Source organism: Chiloscyllium plagiosum, unplaced genomic scaffold, assembly GCF_037043375.1.
Source record: "Chiloscyllium plagiosum isolate Xiang-an unplaced genomic scaffold, Cpla_swu_hap1 HiC_scaffold_26, whole genome shotgun sequence".
Classification (NCBI taxonomy): domain Eukaryota; kingdom Metazoa; phylum Chordata; class Chondrichthyes; order Orectolobiformes; family Hemiscylliidae; genus Chiloscyllium; species Chiloscyllium plagiosum.
In genome coordinates this window covers 50,754,181-50,780,265 of record NW_028270164.1, presented here as the reverse complement: position 1 = coordinate 50,780,265, position 26,085 = coordinate 50,754,181, and the positions used below count along the sequence as shown (strand labels likewise).

General features: G+C 41.0%; 1 protein-coding gene across 2 annotated transcripts in view; it reads right to left on the bottom strand.

Annotated features, from left to right (window-relative positions):
• Nucleotides 1–26,085, bottom strand: part of LOC122563313 (bile acid receptor-like) — a 156,689-nt gene that overhangs the window by 8,139 nt on the left and 122,465 nt on the right. For both annotated transcript variants that reach the window (XM_087973718.1, XM_043717027.2), the window contains 3 exons: nucleotides 19,555–19,654; nucleotides 15,883–16,011; nucleotides 11,689–11,817 (listed from right to left, as the gene is read on the bottom strand). In XM_087973718.1, the coding sequence (XP_087829844.1) occupies nucleotides 11,689–11,817; nucleotides 15,883–16,011; nucleotides 19,555–19,654 (358 nt within the window). The remainder of the gene's footprint in view (nucleotides 1–11,688; nucleotides 11,818–15,882; nucleotides 16,012–19,554; nucleotides 19,655–26,085) is intronic.

Genomic DNA, 26,085 nt, shown 5'->3' with positions numbered 1-26,085 from the left:
CTGGGTACTAGTGTCAAAATTGGGAAAGCTGTCTCACAGAGTAGTCAAGCAACAGTCTGACATACACATTCTTACGGAATCATACCTTACAGATAACACTCTAAACACCACCATTACCATCCCTGGATATCTCCTGTCCCAACGGCAGGACAGATCCAACAGAGGTGGTGGCGCAGTGGTATACAGTTGGGAGGGAGTTGCCCTGGGAGTCTTTGATATCAACTCTAGACTCCATGAAGTCTCATGGCTTCAGGTTAAACATGGGCAAGGAAACCTCTTACTGGTTACCACATACCGTCCTCCTTCGGCTGATGAATCAATACTCCTCCATTTTGAACAACACTTGGAGGAAGCACTGAGGGCGGCAAGGGCGCAAAATGTACACTGGGTGAAGGATTTCAATGTCCATCACTAAGAGTGGCTTGGCAGCAGCATCACTAATCGAGCTGGTCGGGTCCTAAAGGATATAACTGCTAGACTGGGTCTCTGGCAGGTGGTGAAGGAACCAACAAAAGGGAAAAAACATACTTGACCTCATCCTTACTAATCTGCCGGCTAGAGAAGCATCTGTCCATGACAGTACAGGTAAAAGTGACCACTGCACTGTCCTTGTGGAGATGAAGTCCCGCCTTCACATTGAGAACAACCTCCATTGTGTTGTGTGGCACTATCACCGTGCTAAATGCGACAGACTTTGACATAATCCAGCAGCTCAAGACTGGGCATCCATAAGGTGCTGTGGGCCATCAACTGCAGCAGAACTACATTCCAACACAATCTACAATCTCATAACCCGGCATATCCCCACTCAACCATTACCATCAAGCCAGGGAATCAACCCAGGTTCAATGGAGAGTGCAGGAGGGCATGTCAGGAGCAGCATCAGATATACCTAAAAATGAGTGTCAACCTGGTGAAGCTACCAAACAGGAATACTTGCATGCCAAACAGCAAGTGATAGACAGAGCTAAGTGATCCCCCAACAAATGGATTAGAACTAAGCTCTGTAGTCCTTCCACATCCAGTCATGAATGATGGCGGACAATTAAACAATTCAATGGAGGAGGAGGCTCCACAAATATCGCCATCCTCAATGAGTGCAAAAGATAAGGCCGATGCATCCACATCAATCTTCAGTAAGAAATGCAGAATGGATGATCCATCTTGTGCTCCACCAGTGGTCTCCAGCATCTCAGAAACCAGCCTCCAGCCAATTCGATTCACTCCACGTGATATCAAGAATGCTGGAGGCAATGAGCCCTGATAACATTCCAGCAATTGTACTGAAGATGTGTGCTCCAGAACTTGCCACTCCACTAGCCAAGCTCTTCTAGTACAGTTACAACACTGGCATCTATCCGACAATGTGGAAAACTGCCCAGGTATGTCTTGTACACAAAAGGCAGGACAGATCCAATATAGTCAATTATCGCTCAATCAACCTACACTCCATCAACAGTAAAGTGATAGAAGGGGTCATCAACAGTGCTATCAAGCAGACCTGCTCAACAATAAGCTGCTCAGTGACACCCAATTTGGGTTTTGCCAGGGTCACTCAGCTCCTGATCTCATTACAGCCTTGGTTCAAACATGGACAAAGTGCTAAATTCTAGAGGTGAGGAGAAAATGACAGCCCTTGTCATCAAGGCTGCATTTACCTGAGTATGGCATCAAGGAGCCCTGGCAATACTGGAATCAATGGGTTTCAGAGGGAAAACACTCCACTGGTTAGAGTAATACCTGGCACAAAGGAAGATAGTTGCGGATGTGGAGGGTCAGTCATCTCAGCTCCAGGACATCTCTGCAGAAGTCCCTCAGGGTAGTGTCCTAGGTCCAACAATCTTCAGTTGCTTCAACTATGACCTTTCCTCTGTCATAAGGTCAGAAGTGTGGATGTTCACCGATGATTGCATAGTGTTCAACACCATTCGTGACTCCTCAGATACTGAAGCAGTCTGTGCTCAAACGCAACAAGATCTGGACAATATTAAGGCTTGGGCTGACAAGTGGCAACTAACATTCACGCCATACAAATGCCAGACAATGACCAAGACCAATAGGAGACATTCTAACCACTGCACCTTGACATTTAATGGTATTACCATCACCGAATCCCCTACTATTAACACCCTATGGGTTGCCACTGAACAGAAACTCAACTGGACTCACCACATGGACACAGTAGTGACCAGAACAGGTCAGAGACCAGGGATGCTGGGGCGAGTAACTCATCTCATGACACCCCAAAGTCTATCCACTATCGACAAACATAAATCAGGAGTGTGATGGAATATTCCCCACTTGCCTGGATGGGCGCAGCTTCAACAACACTCAAGAAGCTTGACACCATCCAGGACAAAGCAACCCACTTGATTGGCACCACATCTACAAACATTCAATCCCTCTGACACTCAGTAGCAGCAGTGTGCACTATCTAAAAGATGCACTGCAGAAATTCACCAAAGATCCTTAGATAGCATCTTTCGAAACACATGACCACTTCCATCTAGAAGGACAGCAGGTAATTGGGAGTACTATCACCTGCCTGTTCTTCAAGCCACTCACTACACTGACTTGGAAATATACAGTTGTTGTGTCACAGTCGTTGGGTCAAAAACCTGGAATTCTCTCCCTACCGGCATTGGGGTCAACTCACAGCAAGTAGACTACAGCAATTCAAGAAGGCAGCTCACCACCTTCTCAAGGGCAAATAGGCAAGGGCTATCAATGCTGGTCAGCCAGCAACGCCCAAGTCCCACAAATGAATTTTTGAAAAGTTGACCAAGGTTGAGCAGTGGATGTGATGTATATGGATTTCATTTAGGTATTTGATAAGGTTCCCCACAGTAGGTTCATTCAGAAAGATAGGAGGTAAGGGATACAGGGAAATTTGTCTGTCTGCATACAGAATTGGCTGGTCGAAAGAAGACAGCAAGTAGTAGTGGTTGGAAAGTATTCTACCTGGAATTCGGTGACCATTTTGGAAGGTTGAATTTAAATGCACAGGGCTAAACAGGATTCTTGGCAGTGTGGAGGAACAGCGGGATCTTGGGGGTCCATGTACATAGATCTTTCAAAGTTGCCACCCAAGTTGATTGTGTTGTTAAGAAGGTGTATGGTGTTTTGGCTTTCATTAACAGGGAAATTGAGTTTAAGAGCCACGAGGTTTTGCTGCAGCTCCATAAAACACTGGTTTGACCACACTTGGAATATTGTTACCAGTTCCGGTCACCTCATTATAGGAAGGATGTAGATGCTTTAGAGACGGTGCAGAGCAGATTTACCAGAATGCTGCCTGGATTGGAGGGCTTGTCTTATGAAGAGAGGTTGAGTGAGCTAGGGTTATTCACACTGGAGAGAAGAAGGAAGAGAGGTGACTTGATAGAGGTGTACAAGGTAATGAGAGACATAGACAGAGTAGATAGCCAGAGACTTTTTCCCAGGGCAGAAATAGATATCACGAGGGGTCATAATTATAAGGTGATTGGAGGAAGGTACAGGGGAGATGTCAGAGGTAGGTTCATTACACAGAGAGTGGTGGGTGCGTTGAATGCACTGCCAGCAATGGGAGGGGAGTCAGAGACATTCGGGGCATTTAAGCGGCTGCTGGACAAGCATATGGATGGCAGTAAATTGAGGGGCGTGTACGTTGGGTTGATCTTAGGTTAAGATTAATGCTTGGCACAACATCATGGGACAAAGGGCCTGTTCTGCGCTGTACTATTCGATGTTCTATGTTCTATAAATTGGAGTCCTATTCCCTTCTCACGAAATAGTAATCCAATGATGAAAAAAATAACGAAGTGTACAATCTCATCTAGAATTTGCAACATTTCAAAATTGCTTTTTAATCTACCTACACTGGAATCTAATTTGTATCGTGTGGAAAGCAATAAAAGCTTAAATCATTAAAGATATTGTCAAATCAGCATTAAATCAATATTTCTTTAGCATAAGGCATTAATTTAGTTATAAACTGTCATTGCAATAACAGAAACATGGCTCCAGGATGGGCAGGACTGGCAGCTTAATGTTACAAGATACAAATGCTACAGGAAGGATAGAAAGGGAGGCAAGAGAAGAGGCGGAGTGGTGTTTTTGATAAGGGATAGCATTACAGTTGTGCTGAGGGAAGATAATCCTGGAAATACATCCAGGGAGGTTATTTGGGTGGAAGTGAGAAATAAGAAAGGGATGATCACCTTATTGGGATTGTATTATAGACCCCCTAATAGTCAGAGGGAATTTGAGAAACAAACTTGTAAGGAGATCTCAGCTATCTGTAAGGATCATAAGGTGGTTATGGTCAGGGATTTTAACTTTTCAAACATAGACTGGGACTGCCATAGTGTTAAGGGTTTAGATGGAGAGGAATTTGTTAAGTGTGTACAAGAACAATTTTCTGATTCAGTATGTGGATGTACCCATTAGAGAAGGTGCAAAACTTGACCTACTCTTGGGAAATAAGGCAGGGCAGATGACTGAGGTGTCAGTGGGGGAGCACTTTGGGGCCAGCGACCATAATTCTATTAGATTTAAAATAGTGATGGAAAAGGATAGACCAGATCAAAAGTTGAAGTTCTAAATTGGATAAAGGCCAATTTTGACGGTATTAGGCAAGAACTTTGAAAAGCCCTTCCTGAAGAAGGGCTTATGCCCGAAACGTCGATTCTCCTGTTCCTTGGATGCTGCCTGACCTGCTGCGCTTTTCCAGCAACACATTTTCAGCTCTGATCTCCAGCATCTGCAGTCCTCACTTTCTCCTCGAAGAACTTTGAAAAGCTGATTGGGGACAGATGTTCGCAGGTAAAGGGATGGCTGGTAAATGGGAAGCCTTCAGAAATGAGATAATGAGAATCCAGAGAAAGTATATTCCTATTAGGGTGAAAGGAAAGGCTGGTAGGTATAGGGAATGCTGGATGACTGAAGAAATTGAGGTAAAAACAATGATTGCAGATGCTGGAAACCAGATTCTGGATTAGTGGTGCTGGAAGAGCACATCAGTTCAGGAAGCATCCGAGAGCAGTAAAATCGACATTTCAGGCAAAAGTCCTTCATCAGGAATACAGGCAGAGCGCCTGAAGGGTGGAGAGATAAGTGAGAGGAGGGTGGGGATGGGGAGAAAGTAGCATAGAGTACAATAGGTGAGTGGGGGAGGGGATGAAGGTGATAGGTTGCGGGGGGAAGGTGGAGTGGATAGGTGGAAAAGAAGATAGGCAGGTAGGACAAGTCATGGGGACAGTGCTGAGCTGGAAGTTTGGAACTGGGGTGAGGTGGGGGAAGGGGAAATGAGGAAACTGTTGAAGTCCACATTGATGTCCTGGGCTTGAAGTGTTCCGAGGCGGAAGATGAGGCGTTCTTCCTCCAGGTGTCTGGTGGTGAGGGAACGGCGTTGAAGGAGGCCCAGGACCCCCATGTCCTCGGCAGAGTGGGAGGGGGAGTTGAAATGTTGGGCCACAGGGTGGTGTGGTTGATTGGTGCGGTAAAGAAATTGAGGGCTTGGTTTAGAAAAAGAAGGAAGCAAATGTCAGGTATAGATAGGATAGATGGAGTGAATCCTTAGAAGAGTATAAAGGCAGTAGGAGTATACTTAAGAGGGAAATCAGCAGGGCAAAAAGGGGACATGAGATAGCTTTGGCAAATAGAATTATGGAGAATCGAAAGGGTTTTTACGAATACATTAAGGACAAAAGAGTAACTAGGGAGAGAATAGGGCCACTCCAAGATCAGCAAGGCAGCCTTTGTGTGGATCCGCAGAAAATGGGGGAGATATTAAACGAGTATTTTGCATCAGTATTTACTGTGAAAAAGGATATGGAAGATATAGAATGTAGGGAAATAGATGGTGACACCTTGCAAAATGTCCAAATTACAGAGGAGGAAGTGCTGGATGTCTTGAAGCGCATAAAGGTGGATAAGTCCCCAGGACCAGATCAGGTGTACCCGAGAACTCTGTGATAAGCTAGAGAAGTGATTGCTGGCCCTCTTGATGAGATATTGGTATCATCAATAGTCATAGGTAAGGTGCCAGAAGACTGGAGGTTGGCTAACGTGGTGGCACTGTTTAAGAAGGGTGGTAAGGACAAGCCAGGCAACTATAGACCAGTGAGCCTGACATCGGTGGTGGGTAAGTTGTTGGAGGGAATCCTGAGGGACAGGATGTGCATGTATTTGGAAAGGCAGGAATGATTAGGGATCGTCAACATGGCTTTGTGCTTGGGAAATTATGTCTCACAAACTTGATTGAGTTTTTTGAAGAAGTAACAAAGAGGATTGATGAGGGCAGAGCAGTAGATGTGATCTGTATGGACTTCAGTAAGACATTCGACAAGGTTCCCCATGGAAGACTGGTTAGCAAGGTTAGATCTCACAGAATACAGAGAGAACTAGCCATTTGGATACAGAACTGGCTCAAAGGTAGAAGACAGAGAGTGGTGGGGGAGGATTGTTTTTCAGACTGGAGGCCTGTGACTAGTGGAGTGCCACAAGGATCCTCTACTTTTTGTCACTTATATAAATGATTTGGAAGTGAGCATAAGAGGTACAATTAGTAAGTGTGCAGATGACACCAAAATTGGAGGTGTAGTGGACAGCGAAGAAGGTTACCTCAGATTGCAACAGGATCTTGACCAGATGGGCCAATGGGCTGAGAAGTGGCAGATGGAGTTTAATTCAGATAAATGTGAGGTGCTGCATTTTGGAAAAGCAAACCTCAGCAGGACTTATACACTTAGTGGTAAGGTCCTCGGGAGTGTTGGTGAACAAAGAGACCTTGGAGTGCAGATTCATAGCTCCTTGAAAGTGAAGTCACAGGTAGATAGGATAGTGAAGAAAGCATTAGTATGCTTTCCTTTACTGATCAGAGTATTGACTACAGGAGTTGGGAAGACATGTTGCGGCTATACAGGAGATTGGTTTGGCCACTGTTGGAATATTGTGTGCAGTTCTGGTCTCCTTCCTATCGGAAAGATGTTGTGAAACTTGAAAGGGTTCAGAAAAGATTTACAATGATGTTGCTAGGGTTGGAGGATTTGAGCTATAGGGAGAGGCTGAACAGGCTGGGGTTGTTTTCCCTGGAGCGTCGGAGGCTGAGGGGTGACCTTATAGAGGTTTATAAAATCATGAGGGGCACGGATAGGATAAATAGACAAAGTCCTTTTCCTGGGGTCGGGGAGTCCAGAAATAGAGGACATAGGTTTAGGATGAGAGGGGAAGATATAAAAGAGACCGAAGGGGCAATGTTTTCACACAGAGGGTGGTACGTGTATGGAATGTGCTGCCAGAGGAAGTGGTGTAGGTTGGTACAATTGCAACATTTAAAAGGCATTTGGATGGGTATATGAATAGGAAGGGTTTGGAGGGATATGGCCCGGGTGCTGGCAGGTGGGATTAGATTGGGTTGGGATATCTGGTCGGCATGGACAGGTTGGACCGAAGGTTCTCTTTCCTTGCTGTACATCTCTATGACTCTGTGAGTGGAAACATGTTTATTTTTATTTTGCTATATAATATCTTGTAAAAACAAAAATCACATTCAACAACAAACGCTGGCATTGTAGTCCACAACCATTTGGATCTATCAACTGAAAAAATGGCAGGCACTCTACTGTATACACTCTACTTATAATTGATGGTTATGAAATTAGTCTTGCAGCAGTAATCCAATAATGAAATTCTCTCCGTCCTAGGTCAGAAGAGTAACATCACTAGCATGTTTTTTAACATTTCAAATTTTCATCAAACATTTAAACACCACTATTTTCTCATCACTGTGCTACAATTTCAGGAGAAGGTCTGTAATTTATGTCAGTAAATGGGCTGGTCAAGTGTCACTGTATAGTTTACTTTTTTACTGTTTTCTGTTTTGCTTTTAAATGCCTTGACAGTTTCACAGCTCCCTTTGACAGGTGTTTTTGACAGTTCCTCTAAAAAGCTGCTCTTGCATTTCCACTTGACAGTTTCCCTTGGCAGATACATTTGATAGTTTGCTGTGATAGGTCCTGTGGCAGCTGCTTTTGATACATTTTTGGCAGTTGATTTTGACAGCTCTGTTGACAATTCCATTCAGCTTAGCAGTTAATAGCTTTATGTGTTTTTACATTACGTTTAATAAATCCAAAGAAAGTCTGACATTTTCTGTAATGTACATGACATCCTCCAAAATGTCCCTGAATCACATCCAAAGGCACAATTTACCTAAATGTTTCCACAAAGTTCAGACCTTCCTCTATCATATCAATGCTGAACATTGTGTTTCAGATACCCAGGTTACCAAAATCATATGGGAGCTGAGTCAGCTATTCATTCCTATTGGCAATTACGTCCGCAAATCACACACATGCAAAATGTAACCTGACACCATTTCCATCTCTATGAAAATGGTGGGTGCAGTGTTCAGAGTTGAGATTTTATCACATCTAAATTTCTGATAAATATGAGTGGCTTTCATTGTGGCAAAAGTCCAGGCTTTTACTTCTAATTTCCATTCCTCCCTTGCAATCATATAATCTATTTTCAGCTCTTCCATTGCCTACCTTGATTTCACTGTTTCCATTTTCTAGTAATATATATAATCATAGAATCCCTACAGTGTGGAAACAGGCTCTTTGGCCTAACAAATCCACACAGACCCTCCAAAGAGTATCCCACCCAAACCCATTTCCTTACCCTTATTACTCTACATTTTACCCCTGACTAAAGTAACTAACCTACACATCCCTGAACACTATGGACAATTTAGCATGGCCAATTCACCTGACCAACACATCTTAGGGCTATGGAAGAAAACTGGAGCAGCCGGAGGAAACCCATGCAGACATGTGATGTGCAAACTCCACACAGACAATTGCCTGAGGCTGGAATCAAACTAGGTCCCTGGCGCTGTGAGGGAGCAGTGCTATCCACTGAACCACCGTGCTGCCCCAAATATTCAGATATTCAAATTTCACTATAAACTCACAGACTTACATAGATTAATTGTTGACAATATTTCCTCATATTTTCCATTTGAACTCTATTCCATTTTTATTCTGTCTCCTTCATATCTGTTAAAATCATACAATTTTCCATACCATTGCTTCCAACATGTTTTTTTTCTTTTCTCAGCCAAGGGTTATTGCTGCAGATTGACAAGGGCCAATATAGTGACCATTCCATTTTGCACTTTCACTTTCACCCCTTCAACTCTTTCTCAAAACAACAATAGAGTTGCTCTTGACTTCAATATCTACCACACCATACTCTACATTCCAATCCTATGATCTCCAAACCAGCCAACAAACCATAAAGCTGCTGTAGATCTTTCTTATTTTCAGCAACAGTTAGTTTAGTTTTAAAAATATTGTCAGCTGAACTGACTGTTGGTGAGTTTGGGAAATGACTACAAAGAGCAGGCAAGTGCACCAACGACAGAATTGTTTTATCCAATTACAGGTTCCATCTCTCTAAACTTTGCTGCTGTACCTCTACTCAAAACTTCTGTTCCCAGGAGATTTGCAGCTTGTTCTCTCCTAATCCAAGCTGCCAATGGCAGTGGCTGTCCCACTCCCTGTTCCTCTGGTCCACTTATTTTCATGTAAAATTTAATAACTTACTTCATGAATATTCCTTGTGCTCTTCCATTAAATTGCTTTTCCATTAAATTCCCCTCTAAAGGAACTTTAAATTTCTCTGTGTTATTTCCTTTATTTGTTTGTTTGTGCAATGTTGGCAGAGATTTGCCTGGGAGACCTGGTACTCTTGCACCAGGCCTGGCTTAATTGTACCAGTATTCAAAATTTAAATGTGTAGCCAAACTAAACATGACCAGCTGGGATGGTAGTTCTGATAATTAGAACCTTTAAATGGAAATAATCTAAAGATAAATTTTCTAGATTTCATTTTTCTAGGTGAAGAAGACGTTTGGCAGGCTTGCTTTTATTGGACAGTGCATTGAGTATAGGAGTTGGGATGTCATGTTGTGGCTGTACAGGACATTGGTTAGGCCACTTTTGCAATACTATGTTCAATTCTGTTCTCCCTGCCTATAGGAAAGATGTTGTTAAACTTGAAAGGGTTCAGAAAGATTTACAAGGATGTGGCCAGGATTAGAAGGTTTGAGTTATAGGAAGAGGCTGATTAGACTGGGGTTTTTTTCCCTTTGGAGCATCAAAATCTTTACAGGTTTATAAAATCATGAGGAGCATGGATAGAGCGAATAGCCAAGGTTGTTTTTCCAAGGCAGTGTAGTCCAAAACTAAGGGGGAAGGTTGAAAAGTGACCTGGGGCAACCTTTTCACACAGACGATGGTGCGTGTATGGAATGAGCTGCCAGAGGAGGCAGAGGAGGCAGTGGAGCCGGGTAGAATTACAGCATTGAAAAGGCATCTGGATGGGTACATGAATAGGAGTGATTTAGGAGGATATGGGCCAAATGCTGGCAAATGAGGCGAGATCAGTTTGGGGGCAGCTGATTGGCAGGATTAAGTTGGGCCAAAAGGTCTGTTTCTGTGCTGTGTAACTCTATGACTTTATGACTTTATTCTAGAAAAAAATGAGTTTTGTAGTTTATTTGGCTAGTTATTCATTCAGTTCATTCAGACAATTTTTTATCCAGTCCATATTAGGATACTCCTCAATTTAGGTTTGGTAAATGGATTGGGACTGGTGAAAAGCATATTGGTGGGAATGTCTTCTAGTGGTAGTGATCATAATTCAATGAGATTTAGTGTGGTGTATGAATAAAAGACAAGAATATGTTTCTTTGTCTTGCATTTTCTCATTCTTCTCTGAATTATATTCCATTTGATCGTTTACTGCTCACCTGATCAATCCATTTTTCATCTTATATCTATTGGCATCTATCTGTAACTTATAGCTTCCTTTCTCACTATCCATCATAGGCACAAGCTTTGAATCATCTTAATCATGATCCAAATCATTGATATATAGTACAAAAATTAAAGAAAAATCTGCTGGGCCCTATAGATCACACAGAAAACACAGAGTCTCCCATTCACAAAAACACACTTTGACTATGATAATTTGTTTCCAGCCACTGAGACAATATTAGATTTTACTTGTCATTTTGTTGTGAGTTTTTACTTCTCTGATAAGTTTGACATATGGCACTTAGGAGCCATGCAAAAATCCATATAGATTACACAATCTCATTTATTCTCCTAACTACTGCTGCTGTAATCGTTCCTACCCTCCACGCTAAAAATAATCACGATGCAAAGTTGTTGAGTGTGATGAGTATAGTGAAGAGCCAAAGACTATGTGCAGATGAGGTATTAATGGTTATACAGCAGCCACCTAAATGAAGTATAAAGGGATAAAACCAAAGAAGCAAGTCAGCAAAGAAAAAGACAGACTTGGAAGGAGTAGAATGAAGGCAGAGGTTACAAGCTGATTTTGTTGACTCAATATTGAGGAATGAAGACTATAGTGCACCAATGAATAAAAGATGATTCGTTGTTCCTTGAATCCCACTGCTGTGAATATAAACAATTCCTTATTTGTGGCATATGTACTATCTTGAAAGCATTGAGAATATTAAACTTACTTGTACTTATCATTCCCAAATAATATATGTATCTCAGTCATATACAACTTCTATTTGCATTTGAAAGAAGAAATAAATTATACAGTTTGTAATTGCCTTCACCACAATTATTGCAACATGATCGCTGTACAAGAAGATGGTACCTAATGCACAATTTGGAACAATAATTGAAACTTCATCCAGATGGGACTGCTCCATCATAACAGCTGGAACATGCTCCTCAAAACACTGGTTATGACAGCACCCAGAGAATGTGGAATAGTGATCAGTGTCTGCAAAACAAAGGAAAGAATCATTTGGAAAGAGGGAGTTCCAATCAGGTATAGCCCAATGTCATATAATAACTATTTGACAAAATACTATCCACAAATATAGTTTCCACTACACATTTGTACATTAGTAAAAGCAAAGCAGTTCAGAAGAGGAGTAAAATTAATTAATTAATGCAAAATGTTAAAATTAAGTATCAAACTCAAACAATAAGTCACAAATTAATGTTGTTATTATTATGTATAAAAATCCTCCCAACTGTTTCAAATAAAAGGCTGTTGAGAATTGTCAGGCAGCTTGGACTGCAAAGTAAACAATATGGATTGAACCTTATGATTCTTGGTTAAGTCCAAATTATATTAAGTTTTTTGGAGGATGTGTCACTGGGAGGCCTGGTGAGTTTTCTTGCCTTATCTTCCCAAATTCACCTCATTAACTATCAACCTCACCTCTTTTACATTTCTTCAGTCTGATTTCTGTTCAATTTTACCACAAGCTGATCCTGGAGCAATTTGCCACTCAGCAGATATCCCAGAATTCACTGACATTCCTTGCACCCACATCATCTTCAGAAACCCAGTGTTCATCTGGAAAAGAACTGTCAGTCCAGAGATGACCAGCAAGTTTGCTGATATTTGTCCCAGACATGGCAGATAAGAAAACAGTGCTCTAATTTGTAGCAGGATGCTGGAGATCCCACTGGATAGGCTGGTATTAACACAGAGCTTCCTCCTCTCTCAGGACCAGCAATGGAGGCCGCAGCACCAAACCATACCAGTCTAGTCTGATGTTGCCACCTCGAATAAAGCAGTCACAGCCAACTGGAGGAATGCCCAGTACAGTAGGGAGAAGGTCAATGTCCTTCTCCTCTCCATCAGTCTACATGACATCATTTTCTCTCCAATACCTCACAGTCACTCTGTCTCTGTGACTGACCCTCCTACCAATGCTAATGGTCTACCATCCTCACTATTGCCAACAACATTTTCTCTCACTTATTGTCACCCATCCTCAACCCTGACACCACAATGATGTTTGCTCTCTCTGCTGCCTACCCACTCACTCAGGCCACCTCCCCACTTTTTTGATGATTCGCATCAGTTGTATGACACTATGATCTTTTGATATAAATTCTGTGTCCTATGATTCTGCTCCACTAGTTATTTGATGAAGGAGCAATGCTCCTAAAGTTAGTACTTCCAAATAAACCTGTTGGACTATAACCTTGTGTTGTGTGATTTTTAACTTTCAAAATCATCATTGATGCCAGAGGTGTGTAAGTGCTGACTTGTTTTAGGATGATGAGTTAAGAATGGAAAAGACAGTGAGGTATTTCTGAAAGAAAATACTGTAGAAAAAGAAACGGGAGATTGTTGGCTATTCAGCACTTTAAAATCTATGGTCTGACATGATAACAAGGAAAGGAGAAAGTGAGAACTGCAGATACTGGAGAGTCAGAATTGAAAAGTCTGGCACTGGAAAAGCACAGAAGGGCTTATGCCCAAAACGTCGACTCTCTTGCTCCTCAGATACTGCCTGACCTGCTGTGCTTTTCCAGCACCACATTTTTCAACTCTCATGAATCTAACAAGGATACACTAATTTACATTGGTCATAATCTACTGGCCTTTTTATTTCTCTCATCAGTTGCTTTAATCTGGGGCTTTTAATCAATAAGTCAGAGACTATAAGAAACTAGTTGCGTTGTTCCTCCTTCAAGCAAGTGAAAGTACATGGAGAATGAAAATCGAGGAGCAGGCTCTGCCAAACCAAAAGGGTCATCCCAAAGCAACTCTAGTAGACGGAATTGCTTTCGCAGTCTTTCTCTCTGCCCATAACACCCATGTTTGTTTGTGTCTGTATGTGTGAGAAGAGGGAGTTTTACAGGGGTGTTAGAATTTAACTAGTATACGTTGATGGTTCATAATTGTTTATCTTTAGCTTGAATCTATTTATTTGTAATAAGTAGTAATTGTTTTCTGTCAACCTTGGTCGAAAAGACAGATAAAATTGGAGAATTTTGAATACTTTAGAAAATCTTTAACTTTTGTGTTGACTCCAGGAATAGGAGGGCATGATTTTTAGTTCACTACCCCAGTGAGGCATAACAGAATCTATGTGGATGCAGAATGAGTTAGTATAAGAACATAAAGAACATGAGAACTAGGAGCAGGAGTAGGCCATCTGGCCCTTCAGGCCTGCTCCACTATTCAATACGATCATGGCTAATCTTTTCGTGGACTCAGTTCCACTTACCCGCCCTCTCACCGTATTCCTTAATTCCTTTATTGTTCAAAAAAAATCTATCTTAGCTTTAAAGACATTTACTGACGTAGCGTCAATTACTTCACTGGGCAGGAAATTCTATAGATTTACAACTCTCTGTGTGAAGAAGTTCCTTCTCAATTCAGTCCTAAATCTGCTGCCTATCATTTTGAGGCTATACCCTCTTGTCCTAGTTGCACCTGCCAGTGGAAACATCCGCTCTACTTCAATCTTATCTATTCCCTTAATAATTTTATATGTTTCTATAATATCCCCCCCCCCACCATACTTCTAAATTCCAAGAATGTAATCCCAGTCTACTCAGTGTCTCCTCATAAGCCAACCCCCTCAACTCCAGAATCAACCTCGTAAACCTCCTCTATACCCCCCCCAGTACCAGTACATCCTTTCTTGAGTAAGGAGACCAAAACTGCATGCAGTACTCCAGGTGTGACCTCACCAGCATCCTGTACAGCTGAAACATAACCTCCATGCTTTTAAGCCCAAGCCCTTTTACAATGAAGGACACAATCCATTTGCCTTCCTAATTACTTGTTATACCTGCAGATTAGAGCCTAAAATGTGTTGCTGGAAAAGCGCAGCAGGTCAGGCAGCATCCAAGGAGCAGGAGAATCGACGTTTCAGGCATGAGCCCTTCCTCAGCCCTTTCAGGCTCATGCCCGAAACGTCGATTCTCCTGCTCCTTGGATGCTGCCTGACATGCTGCGCTTTTCCAGCAACACATTTTCGGCTCTGATCTCCAGCATCTGCAGTCCTCACTTTATACCTGCAGATCAACCAACTGTGATTCATGCATAAAGACACCCAGGTCCCTCTGCACAGCAGCGTGCTGCAACTTTTTATCATTCAAGTAATAATCCTTTTTACTGTTACTCCTACCAAAATGGATGATTTCACATTTGTTAACACTGTATTTCATTTCGAGACCTTTCCCCACTCACTTAAAGTATCTATGTTCCTCTGCAAAATTTCATAGTCCTCTGCACACTTTGCTCTGCCACTCATCTTAGTGTCATCTGCAAACTTTGACACTCTACACATGGTCCCCAACTCCAAATCTTTGATATAAATTGTGAATAATTGTCCTCCCAACACTGATCCCTGAGGCACACGAGTACTCACTGATTGCCAGCCAGAATATTACTCATTTATCCCCACTCTTTGCTTCCTGTTAGTCAACCAATCCTCTTAGGGGCAATACTTTACCCCTAACACCATGCATCTTTATTTTATCCAGCAACCTTGTTGAAGCCTTTTTGGAAATCTAGGTACAACACATCTACTGGGTCCTTGTTGTCCACCATGCTCATAATGTTTTCATAGAATTCCAAAAGATTAGTTAAGTAAGGCCTGCCCTTCATGAGCCCATGTTGCGTCTGCCCAACTGGATAATTTCTATCTGGAAGCCTTGCTATTTCTTACTTGATAATAAACTCAAGCATCTCCCCCATTATAGAGATTAAGCTAATATGTCTATAATTCCATATCTTTTGTCTACCTCCCTTTTTAAACAGTAGATTCACATTTACTGTTTTCCAGTCTGATGAAACTGCCCAGAGTCCAGCAAGTTTTGGAAAATTACCACAACTGCACTTCCTATTTCTCCCACCATTTCTTTATTATGATAGAAAAGGAAGAGTTCAAAGATGCAGCTTGTTCCAGTCCTTGAACTGTGTTTTCTGTACTTACTAAAATGATTTTTTCACTAAGCCAAGGTCAGGGAATGTAACTTGAGTTAGTGATGGAGCAGTCAGTCTTTATTTGAATTACTTATTACTCACCTTGGATAAATTGGTGACTAATCTGTGTGAAGCGCTGGTTATACAGTTGCGCAGACCGAAGGAACATGACTTCCACAGTGGAACCTTTTAGCAATGCAATCTGGTCTTCATGGTCTAATGTCTGGAATCCTTAAACAATACACACGCTTCTGAATTTCCAGAATGTAATATTCATCACCATATTTACTCTTTTCAGAATAAATAAAAAGTATATAATCATAAACAATATAACAAAAATGCTGTGTTGAAAATGGTTTGTATTATCCAACATTTAATACAATTCAAATACTATTTTTTAATCTGTCAAACTCATTCCCATTTTTCAAACTAAATCATACATTTTCTTCCCTCTACATGCATTTTTTTCAGCAAGGTAAAGAATGCAAGGCAAAATAAAAAATAGGTAGGACCAGACTGTTTTATCTATGAACCTGAGAAATGTTTAGTTTTCTATTTTTCTCCATGAGTAAAGAGAAAATTGATTGAAAGTCCTGAACACTTTACACTGCAGTGGTTTTCTTGACTAGTATGTGGAGCAACCAACTAGAGAGCAGACCATCTTAAACTGGCTACTGGGCAATCATTGCCAAACTAGCTGTGTGAGACCCCTTGGGGATGAGCGACCATGACATGATAGAATTTATTATCAAGATGGAGAGTGAGGTAGTTGATACGAAGACTATGGTGCTGAATCTTAATAAAGGAAACTATGAAGATATAAGGCATGAGTTGGCCTTGATAGATTGGGGAGAGTTACTTAAAGTGGATAGGCAATGGCAAACGCATAGGTAAACTGCAACAATTGTTTATTCCTGTCTGGCACAAAAGCAAAGTCAGTAAGAGGGCCAATCTATGGCCAAGAAAAATAATAGGTCTGAGGATTGGGAGCAGTTTAGAATGCAGCAAAGAAGGACCAAGGGATTGATTAGAAGGGGAAATACCGTACAAAAGTAAGCTTGTAGGGAATATAAAGACTGACACTATATATATGCTAAGAGAAAGAGATTGGTGGAGACAAATGTAAGATCCCGAATGGACAGAAATGGGGAAATGTATAATAGGGAACAAAGAAATGGCTGAGCAACTGAATATATGCTTTGGTTCTGTCTTCACAAAAAAGGACACAAATCAGATACCAGAAATGTTGGAGAATGCAAGATTTAGTGAGGGGGAAAACTGAGGGAAATCAATATTACTAGAGAAGTGGTGCTGGGAAAATCGATGGGAATGAAGATGGATAAATCCTCAGTGCCTGATAACCTATGTCCCTGAGTATTTAAAGAAGTGGCTCTAGAAATAATAGTTGCATTTGTGGCCATCTTCCAGGATTCTGTAGACTCTGGAACAGTCTCTACAGATTGGAGGGTAGCTAATGTCACTTCAATATTCAAAAAGGGAGGTAGAGAGAAAACAGATAATTAGAGACCAGTACCTAATATTGGTGGTGGGGAAAATTCTCGAATTCATTATCAAGGACTTTATAGCAGAGCGTTTAGAAAGCGCTCGGACCGGATCGGAAAGAGATGACATGGATTTATGAAGGGGAAATCATGCTTGACAAATCTGTTGGAATTTTATGATGATGTAACCAGTAGAGTTGAACAAGGGGGAGACAGTCAATGTTTGGACTTTCAGAAAGCATTTGACAAAGTCCCACATAAGGGATTATTGTGTAAGATTAAAATGCATGGGACTGGAGTAAGTGTATTCAGATGGATAGAAAACTGCTTGTCAGAGAGGAAACAAAGAGTAGGAATTAATGTGTCCTTTCCAAATTGGCAAGCAGTAACTAGTGGGATGCCACAGGGATCAGTGCTGCGACCCCAGCTACTCACAACACATATTAATAATTTGGTTGCGGGACAAAATGTAACATCTCAAAGTTTAAAAGTGATACCAAGTTGGGTGGGAAAGTGAACTGTGATGACAATGATCCTTCAACATGATCTGTACAGGTTAGGTGCGTGGGCAAATCAATGGCAGAAGCAGCGCAACTTGGATAAATCATAGAATTCCTACAGTGTGGGAACAGGCCCTTAGGCCCAACAAGTTCACACCGACCCTCTGAAGATTAATCCACCCAGACCCATTCCCCTACCCTATATTTACCCCTAATACTCCTAACCTACAAATCCCTGAACACTATGGGCAATTTAGCACGGCCAGTTCACCTAAACTGCACATCTTTGGACTGTGGGAGGAAACCCACACAGACATGGGAAGAATGTGCAAAATCCACACAGACAGTCACCCGAGGCTGGAATCAAACCCAGGTCCCTAGTGCTGTGAGGCAGCAGTGCTAACCACTAAACCACCGTGCCGCCTAATGTAATTATTCACTTTGGAAGTGAAAGCAATAAGGCAGATTACTACCGGAATGAATGTAAATGGAAGAGGGATGTGTGCAGCAGGACTTGGGTGCAGCAGGACTTGGGTGTTCTTGTTCGCCAGTCACTGAAGGTGAGCATGCAGGTGCAGCAGGCGGTAAAGAAGGCAAATGGTATGTTGACCCTTGTTACGAGAGGTTTCGAGTACAGGACCTGGGATATGTTGTTGCAGTTATACAGAGCCTTGGTGAGGCCACACCTGCAATACTGTGTGCAGTTTTGGTCTCCTTTTCTGAGAAAGAATGCTCTTGGTCTCAAGGGAGGAAAGGGAAGGTTTACCAGGCTTATTTTGGGGATGGCAGAACTGACTTATGAGGAGAGATTGACTAGGTGAGGATTGTTTTTGCTGGAGTTCAGACAAATGAACAATTCTATCGGGACTAGAAAGAGTAAATACAGGGAAGATGATCCCAATGGAGGATGTGTCCAGAACCAGGGATCATAGTCTGAGGATTTGGGTAGACCATTTAGGATGGGCATGAGGAGACATTTCTTCAGCCAAAGAGTGGTGAGCCTGTGAAATTCATTACCACAAGAAGTAGTTGATGCCAAAAAGTTGACAAATGGGATCAAAGGTTTTGGGGAGAAAGCAGGATTTGGCTATTGAGTTGGGCAATCAGCCATGAGCGTAATGAATGGTGGAACAATGCTTGATGGGCCGAATGGCCTCCTCCTCTCCAATCTTCTATATTTCTATATTGCTACACAGGAAATTTCTGGGGAGCTCAGATACAAACAATACATAAATGAAGCAAATGGCCTCAATGGGGCACTTTTTATAGGTCCCCAATAGTTTTCACTGTGAAAGTTTACTATATTTTCTTATATAAAAAGTTATTTTGAATTGCAATCTTACGGTAAGGCATTTGCCTTTCTACTTGTCAGTATTTGCTTCTCCATTACATACTCTGAAGTACAAATGCTTTTTTCACCTGAATAAAATAGCATTTTAAAATTAATTGTATAAATAAATTAAGTGATGCCATTATAACAAAAGAAAGCACACATTGGGAGTAGCAATAAGAGATGTATATTGACTGGACATGTGATAAGAAATGAAGATGCATATCAACTTAGTTCAAAATTTTATGTTGTAACTCCAAGTCAGAAAATTTTAAGGTGCTGTAGATGGATGTTAATCTAATTTGTTCATTTATTCTGATTCCCACATTGCAACAAAAGTGTAGCACTCTTGTTGCACGAATTGTTGAAATTTATACAATGGGAACATGTGGCATGGCCAACAAATAATCAGTGTAGCACAGAAAATTTGAGCACTTCTCACCTGGCAATCGTTTGGTAAACTCCACTAATACTTCAACATGAAGTGTCGCATTCTCTGTCAGTCGGAGAAGATTCTCCACAGGATTTGAAAGTTCCAGCAACTGAATCATAAAGACAAAGTGATATCAGAAACTGAACATAATGTTTTATTTAAAAATGGGATGAATTAATCATCATAATTTCATTAGAAAAACATAATGGGAATTAAATATTTTCCCACAATAATTCACAGGAGCTGACTTGGTAGTTACTTGTGATGGAGAAAGTGAGGACTTGTGGTTCTATACCTTGTTACTTGTGATGCTATACCTTCAAATTATAGAACATAACAAGTGACTGCTGTGAGAGAGGGGTTGTGCTTTGCCTTCCCTCAACGGTTCTGTGCTATGAGGGACCAGTCAGAAATGTGGAGCTCTTTCATTTTGTCAAAAACAAGGAATAGTTTGACAATCTGTGTGATATTACCATTCCTCTGAAAATCTGGCCCAATGCTTATAAAATGTATCAGTACTTAAGTCAAATAATCCATCTGTCATTTTAGTGGTTTAACAACTCTTGCAAAGCTTGTTGTGGTGTGATCTTCTCGTGTTGTGGATTTCATCCTTGACTTTTTGTTTATTCACAGGCATGTTATCAGTATGTTTATTGTTGTCCTTTTTTTTTGCATTCACTGTACACAATTGGAATGTTGTTTCCCCTGGCTGGCTTCTGTTTATCCTCAACATTGATCCATTGGATATTATGGTATTGTAAAACCTGTGTTCCATGTACACTTTAAATATCTCTGCAGTAAACCCCATCCATTGTGAGGAGTATGATTCTAACATTTTGTTCTACATGTAGTTGAGATAACTTCATTCTTGCATGTCAATTGTGTATCATCTTCATCCTCTCTTGTTGTCATTGATGTGCATTCTACATCTCAGAGAATTTGGATAGGTGGTAAAATAATTTTCATATGCTTGCTGAATAAGATCTCTGCTGATAATAACAATCTATATTCAGATTGTTGCTCTGAAGTGTGATACCAAAGTATTATTTCATTGTCCTTCAGGATAAATGATTTAGTGAACCATTCGCTCAGTGAGATGACTTGATCTGGGCTAATGTGGTGAGGACATCACATACTTCACATCCCAATTGACACTTATGTTCCTGAAATGTTTCCTCATTTACTGCAGCCTGTCAAAAATAATTTATTCTAATGAACTTAACAAACTGAATATATCATTCAATGCGTCTGCCACAAGTTTATTGAAGTGTTCTTTACTTGACTGATTCAAAATTTGGAGAAATGAGTTGGTGATTAAGATGAAACTACCTCCATTCATGTTAAATAAATCAGTGACGATTATGAACTAAAAGACTGACAGAATCTCATGAGGGTATAGAGGTTCTTTACATCACCGTGGCTGGTGGTTCTAGCATGCTTTGCACACCCTCACTAATGTCTCAGTGTCATCATTGGTTCCTGGCCAATGTCACACGCCCATTGTTTTATTCATCTATGGCCTTATGTCTCTGTTGTAGTTGTGGCAGAGAGAGCTTCAGGCATAAATATTGTTTGTTTTTTCAGATGTCATTTCTGGAGATACTGAAATCACCTCTGTAAGGCCAAAAGCATCTAAAAGTGTCTGGCACCTCTGATCGTGTCAGGTTACACTTCAACAACAGCATTCCATAATGCTTTCAACTGTGGGCCATTAGCAGTGTGTTTAATTTTAGTTGCATTTATGGTGGCCAAAGTGCAATATGTCAATTTTGAGCAGATCTATTATCTCAATGTCTATTCTGTCTATTTGTAGGTCCAGTGGAAGTTTTATATCTTGCTTAAAGATCAAACTGATCCATTGATTCCCATGACTGTTGTGTCTTGGACATCAATTCTAAGCATTTAATTGTAAAATTGATTCTTTCAGGTAGTTGACCTTCTAACACTTTCTGTATATTTATGGGATCTTTCTGTCTTTTTCAGAAAAGCTTGAGGCATTGATTTCATGTAACTGCTTATTACAGCAACTCAAAATTTTCACGATTAATTGATTCTTCAATGGTTTGACCTATTGTTGCATTCTTGTTCAAAAATCTTGAATAGAAGATCTGTGGACTTCCAATTATTGTTGGGAGTTTGGAATGCAACCTTCTGCTGTTCTTTTGGGTCTTTTCAGACACTTTATATACAAGATTCATTGTTTTTATAATCCTGTTCTTGTAAGACACTCCTTAAGTGCCTGCAGCAGTATTTCCTGATGGATTTCAGCTTTTTTTTTATGCATTCAATGTATTATCAGCACTGTAAGTAGTTTTTCTGGTTTTGGCTTAATTTTATTTAATGTCTATTTTAGAGATTCTTAGGGTGACTTGGTGCAATTCCCGGATGCAGCCCATTCTTTCCTTTGCTTGAATTCAGGCACACATTTGACTCTTGATCCTTTAAATTTTACATAGACTTAAATAGGTTAGTTTTGAATTGGTTGACTGCCTGACTGTTTTGTCCAGCTCAAAGCACCCAATCTTCTGTTTTTTTGTACTTATTTTCTTCTGTTTTCTGACCTGTATGAATTACTGGTTGTTTGCTGTATGTTGTTTGCTGTTCAAGCCTGCATTACCATCTTCTTTTTTTTTAAGATTACATTACATTAGATTAGATTACATTACAGTGTGGAAACAGGCCCTTCGGCCCAACAAGTCCACACCGACCCGCCGAAGCGAAACCCACCCATACCCCTACATTTACCCCTTACCTAACACTACGGGCAATTTAGCATGGCCAATTCACCTGACCCTGCACATCTTTTGGACTGTGGGAGGAAACCGGAGCACCCGGAGGAAACCCACGCAGACACGGGGAGAACGTGCAAACTCCACACAGTCAGTCGCCTTTGTTCTGATTTGAAAGAGATAATCCCAGGTGAACACTATGCAGTAATTACTTGTGTTTTGTTTATGCAACACAAACGAGACAGTGGATTCCATTTAAGTGGAGATCTCTAGTAGGTTTACTTGCAGCTAATTTAGGCCAGACCATACAGAGCAATCTCTAGACTGGTCCTTGCCTATCGTGCTATAATGTTGAATGACCTTGACTTCTGCTCATGACATTTAGATATTTGGTTTATCTGCAATGTTGAACTTCTTAAAGTGTCATCACTTTTAAAGCAATATCATTACATGGGCATTGAACAAAAGGTAAACACTCAAACATTGACTTATTTCTTTTAAACGATGAAAAGTCTTGTTATGAGCTTTTGTGCTTGGAATAGATTGTTTTGTAATTAAATTAATACAAACTAGATAAGCAAAACTTTCTTTCTTTTTTAAGTAGGTTTTCTGGTATCTTATGAGACTACTATTTCTCTGGAACCAAATAATAAACTTCTACAGTTTCGTCTTTATCACTGACTTTCTGTTCTCCCATCTCTTGTTATTCCACCGCTGTTTGGCTTAGGTATCAGAAAGGAGAATGGTGCAAGGGTAGAGTTGCATTGAAAGCATGCAAGGGAAAGGAAGAAGTATATGTTTTCACTAATAAAACAGCAAAGTACTTGCAGGTGCCAGAAGTCAGCTAAAAAAATCATTGACCTGAAATTCTAACTATGTTTCTCTATTCACAGATACTGCCAAATCTACAGGTGATTCCCAGCATTTTCTGTTTTGGGTTTGCACGACTACAATTTGAAAATCAAAAGAAATTATGGAAGGGGAGTGTAGTACAATGTGAGGAGAAGGATTAAACACAAGGATAAAATTATCTTTAATTGTCTCAGCCCCATCATGATTAACAGTTTCAGCCACAACTACTCAAAAGATGATGAGAGCATGAATGTGGCATGCAACTATGCCTATCCCCATGAGTTAGCTTCCATTACCCCCAAATATGTGCCAAAATGTCAAGCCAGAGAGGAAGAGAGAGAGAGAGAGAGAGATGTATTTCAGTGAATGTGATGCAAAGCATTTGGTAGATTTAACTGTTATGTTTGAAAATGCACAGTGCATGCATGCGGTGAGATTTTAGAATGATATAGAATCCCAACAGTGCGGAAACAGACCCTTTGGCCCAACAAGCCCACACTGACCCTCCAAAGAGTAATCCATCCAGATCCATTACCCTACTGTTGTACATTTACCCCAGACTAATACACCTAAATTACACATCACTGAACACTGTGGGCAATTTTAATAGGACCTATTCACCTAACCTGCACATCGTTGGATTGTGGGAGAAAACTAGCGCACTCAGGGGAAACCCATATTGACATAGGGAGAATGTGCAAACTCCACACAGACAGTTGCCCAAGGCAGGAATCAAACTCAGGTCCCTGGCACTGTGAGACAACAGTGCTAACCACTGAGCCACCATGCTACAGTGTGGGGTTTCCAGCTGTGCAAAGTGGGGAAGATCTAATCTCTGAGGACTTGGACCAAAATTAGGATAGCTATCTCACAGACTAGTTAAGAAATAGGCTGACACAGTCATAATCATGGAATTGTAACTTATGCACTGACCCATATACAACCATCACCTTCCTTGTTTATGTCTTAGATCACGGGCAGTGATATCCAGTGGGGAGGGAGTTCTCCTGGGAATCATCAACTTTGAATATAGGTCCCATGAAACCTCATGGCATCAAGTTTAAAAGCAAAGAAGACTCTGAAAAGCTGCAATGGTTTAAGAAAACAGCTTACCACCACATTCTCCTGGGCACTTCAGGTGGGTGTTTACCATTCCCATGAAGGAATTGAAAAAAACAATCATGACATAGTGATAATGTCATTGGCTTAGTAATCCAGTTGCCCAGGGGGGCACACCATGTCAAATCCCAGCACCAGCAGCTGGTGGAATTTAGGGTAGTTAATGAATCTCAAATTGAAGGCCAGTGTCAGTGAAGGTGATCCTGACCCCTATCATTGGTTGTTATAAAATTCATTAGGTTCACTAATATCCTTTAGGGAAAGAAATCTGTCATCTTTATCCACTTTGGTCTGCATGTGACCCCAGACTCAAAGCAATGTTGTTTTCATTTACTTGGACCACAAGCCACTCTGTTTCAAGAGCAATAGGATGGACACAAATACAGGCCTTGCTAACAATACCCACATTCCATGGCTAAGGTTTTTAAAAATTTGAAGTTACAGAGATTATTGGTTAGCATGGTAAAGTTATGGTGAATTGAGCTGTGTGAGATACGATAGTGTGGTTGGAAGATATAACAGTTAAACATGCATTGAATGAACTTGATCACTTGTGTGAAGTTGTGAAACTTTTTACAATACTACATTCAGGTCCTCAGGGTTAAAACTCAGGCAGTGGCTGCCACATCTATCTGATCCCACAAGAGTCCTTAAAGCAGAAGCTGGAAAGAAGAAGGGATATGATTTATCTACATGAGTTAAGAGGTCCTCCAAGCAAACTTCTCAAATATCCCATTGTCTAAGCAAAGTTTCTCTGGAGGACCCTCCAGATTGTTGGCACCATCTCCCTCTCCAACTCAATTCAAGTCTCCAATGCAACATAGGATTGTTTTGGGGTTTGCTCTCTGTCAATTTGTGCCATTTGAATAATCCCTAGGTCAAAATCAATTTTAATATGATTCCAGAACCTGAACCTGCCATATTGCACCTGCCTTTTAAGTAAAACAAACTCATTTTAATCCATGTTAATCTTGCAACCTTACACCAAGCATGGACTCTTAGTGGCCCATGAACAAAACCTTTGTATAGCTTTGATGTTCTGGGGTTTAGATATTTCAAAAGGAACAAGGGAAATGTAAAAAAGGTGGGGGAACTAATCAGGATAGTATCAGGGATAATCAGGAATAGGTCATCGATGAGAGTTTGTCTGCTGAGTCAGTGTGGGTGGAAGTCAGAAACAGGAAAGAAGCAGTCACTTTATTGGGAGTTTTCTTCAGACTCCCCAATAGCAACAGAGATATGGAGGAGCAGATTGGGAAGCAGATTTTGGAAAGGTGCAGAAGCTACAGGGTTATTGTCATGGGTGACTTCAACTTTCCTATTACTGATTGGAACCTCCTTAAGTGCAAATAGTTTGGATGGCGCAGATTTTGTCAGGTGTGCCCAGGAAGGATTCCTGACACAATATGTAAATGGGCTGACTAGAGTGGAGGCCACATTAGGTTTGGTGCTGGAAGCTAGGTGTCAGATCTCTAAATGGGAGAGTATTTCAGTGATAGCGATCACAACTCCCTGACCTTTTCCATAGTCATGAAGAGCAATAGGAACAAATGGTATGGGCAATTATTTAATTGGGGAGGGAGAAATATAATACTATTAAGCAGGAACTGTGGAGCATTGGGAACAGATATTCTCAGGGAAATGCAGGGCAGAGAGGTGGAGGTTGTTTAGAGAGTGCTGAATAGGTTTGTCCCACTGAGGCAAAGACAGAATGATAGGGTGAAGGAACCTTGCAGGATAAGGGATGTGGAACATCTAGTCAACAGGAAGAAGGAAATTTATTTAAGGTTGATGAGGCAAGTATCAAACAGGTCTCTATAGGGTTGCAAGGTACCCAGGA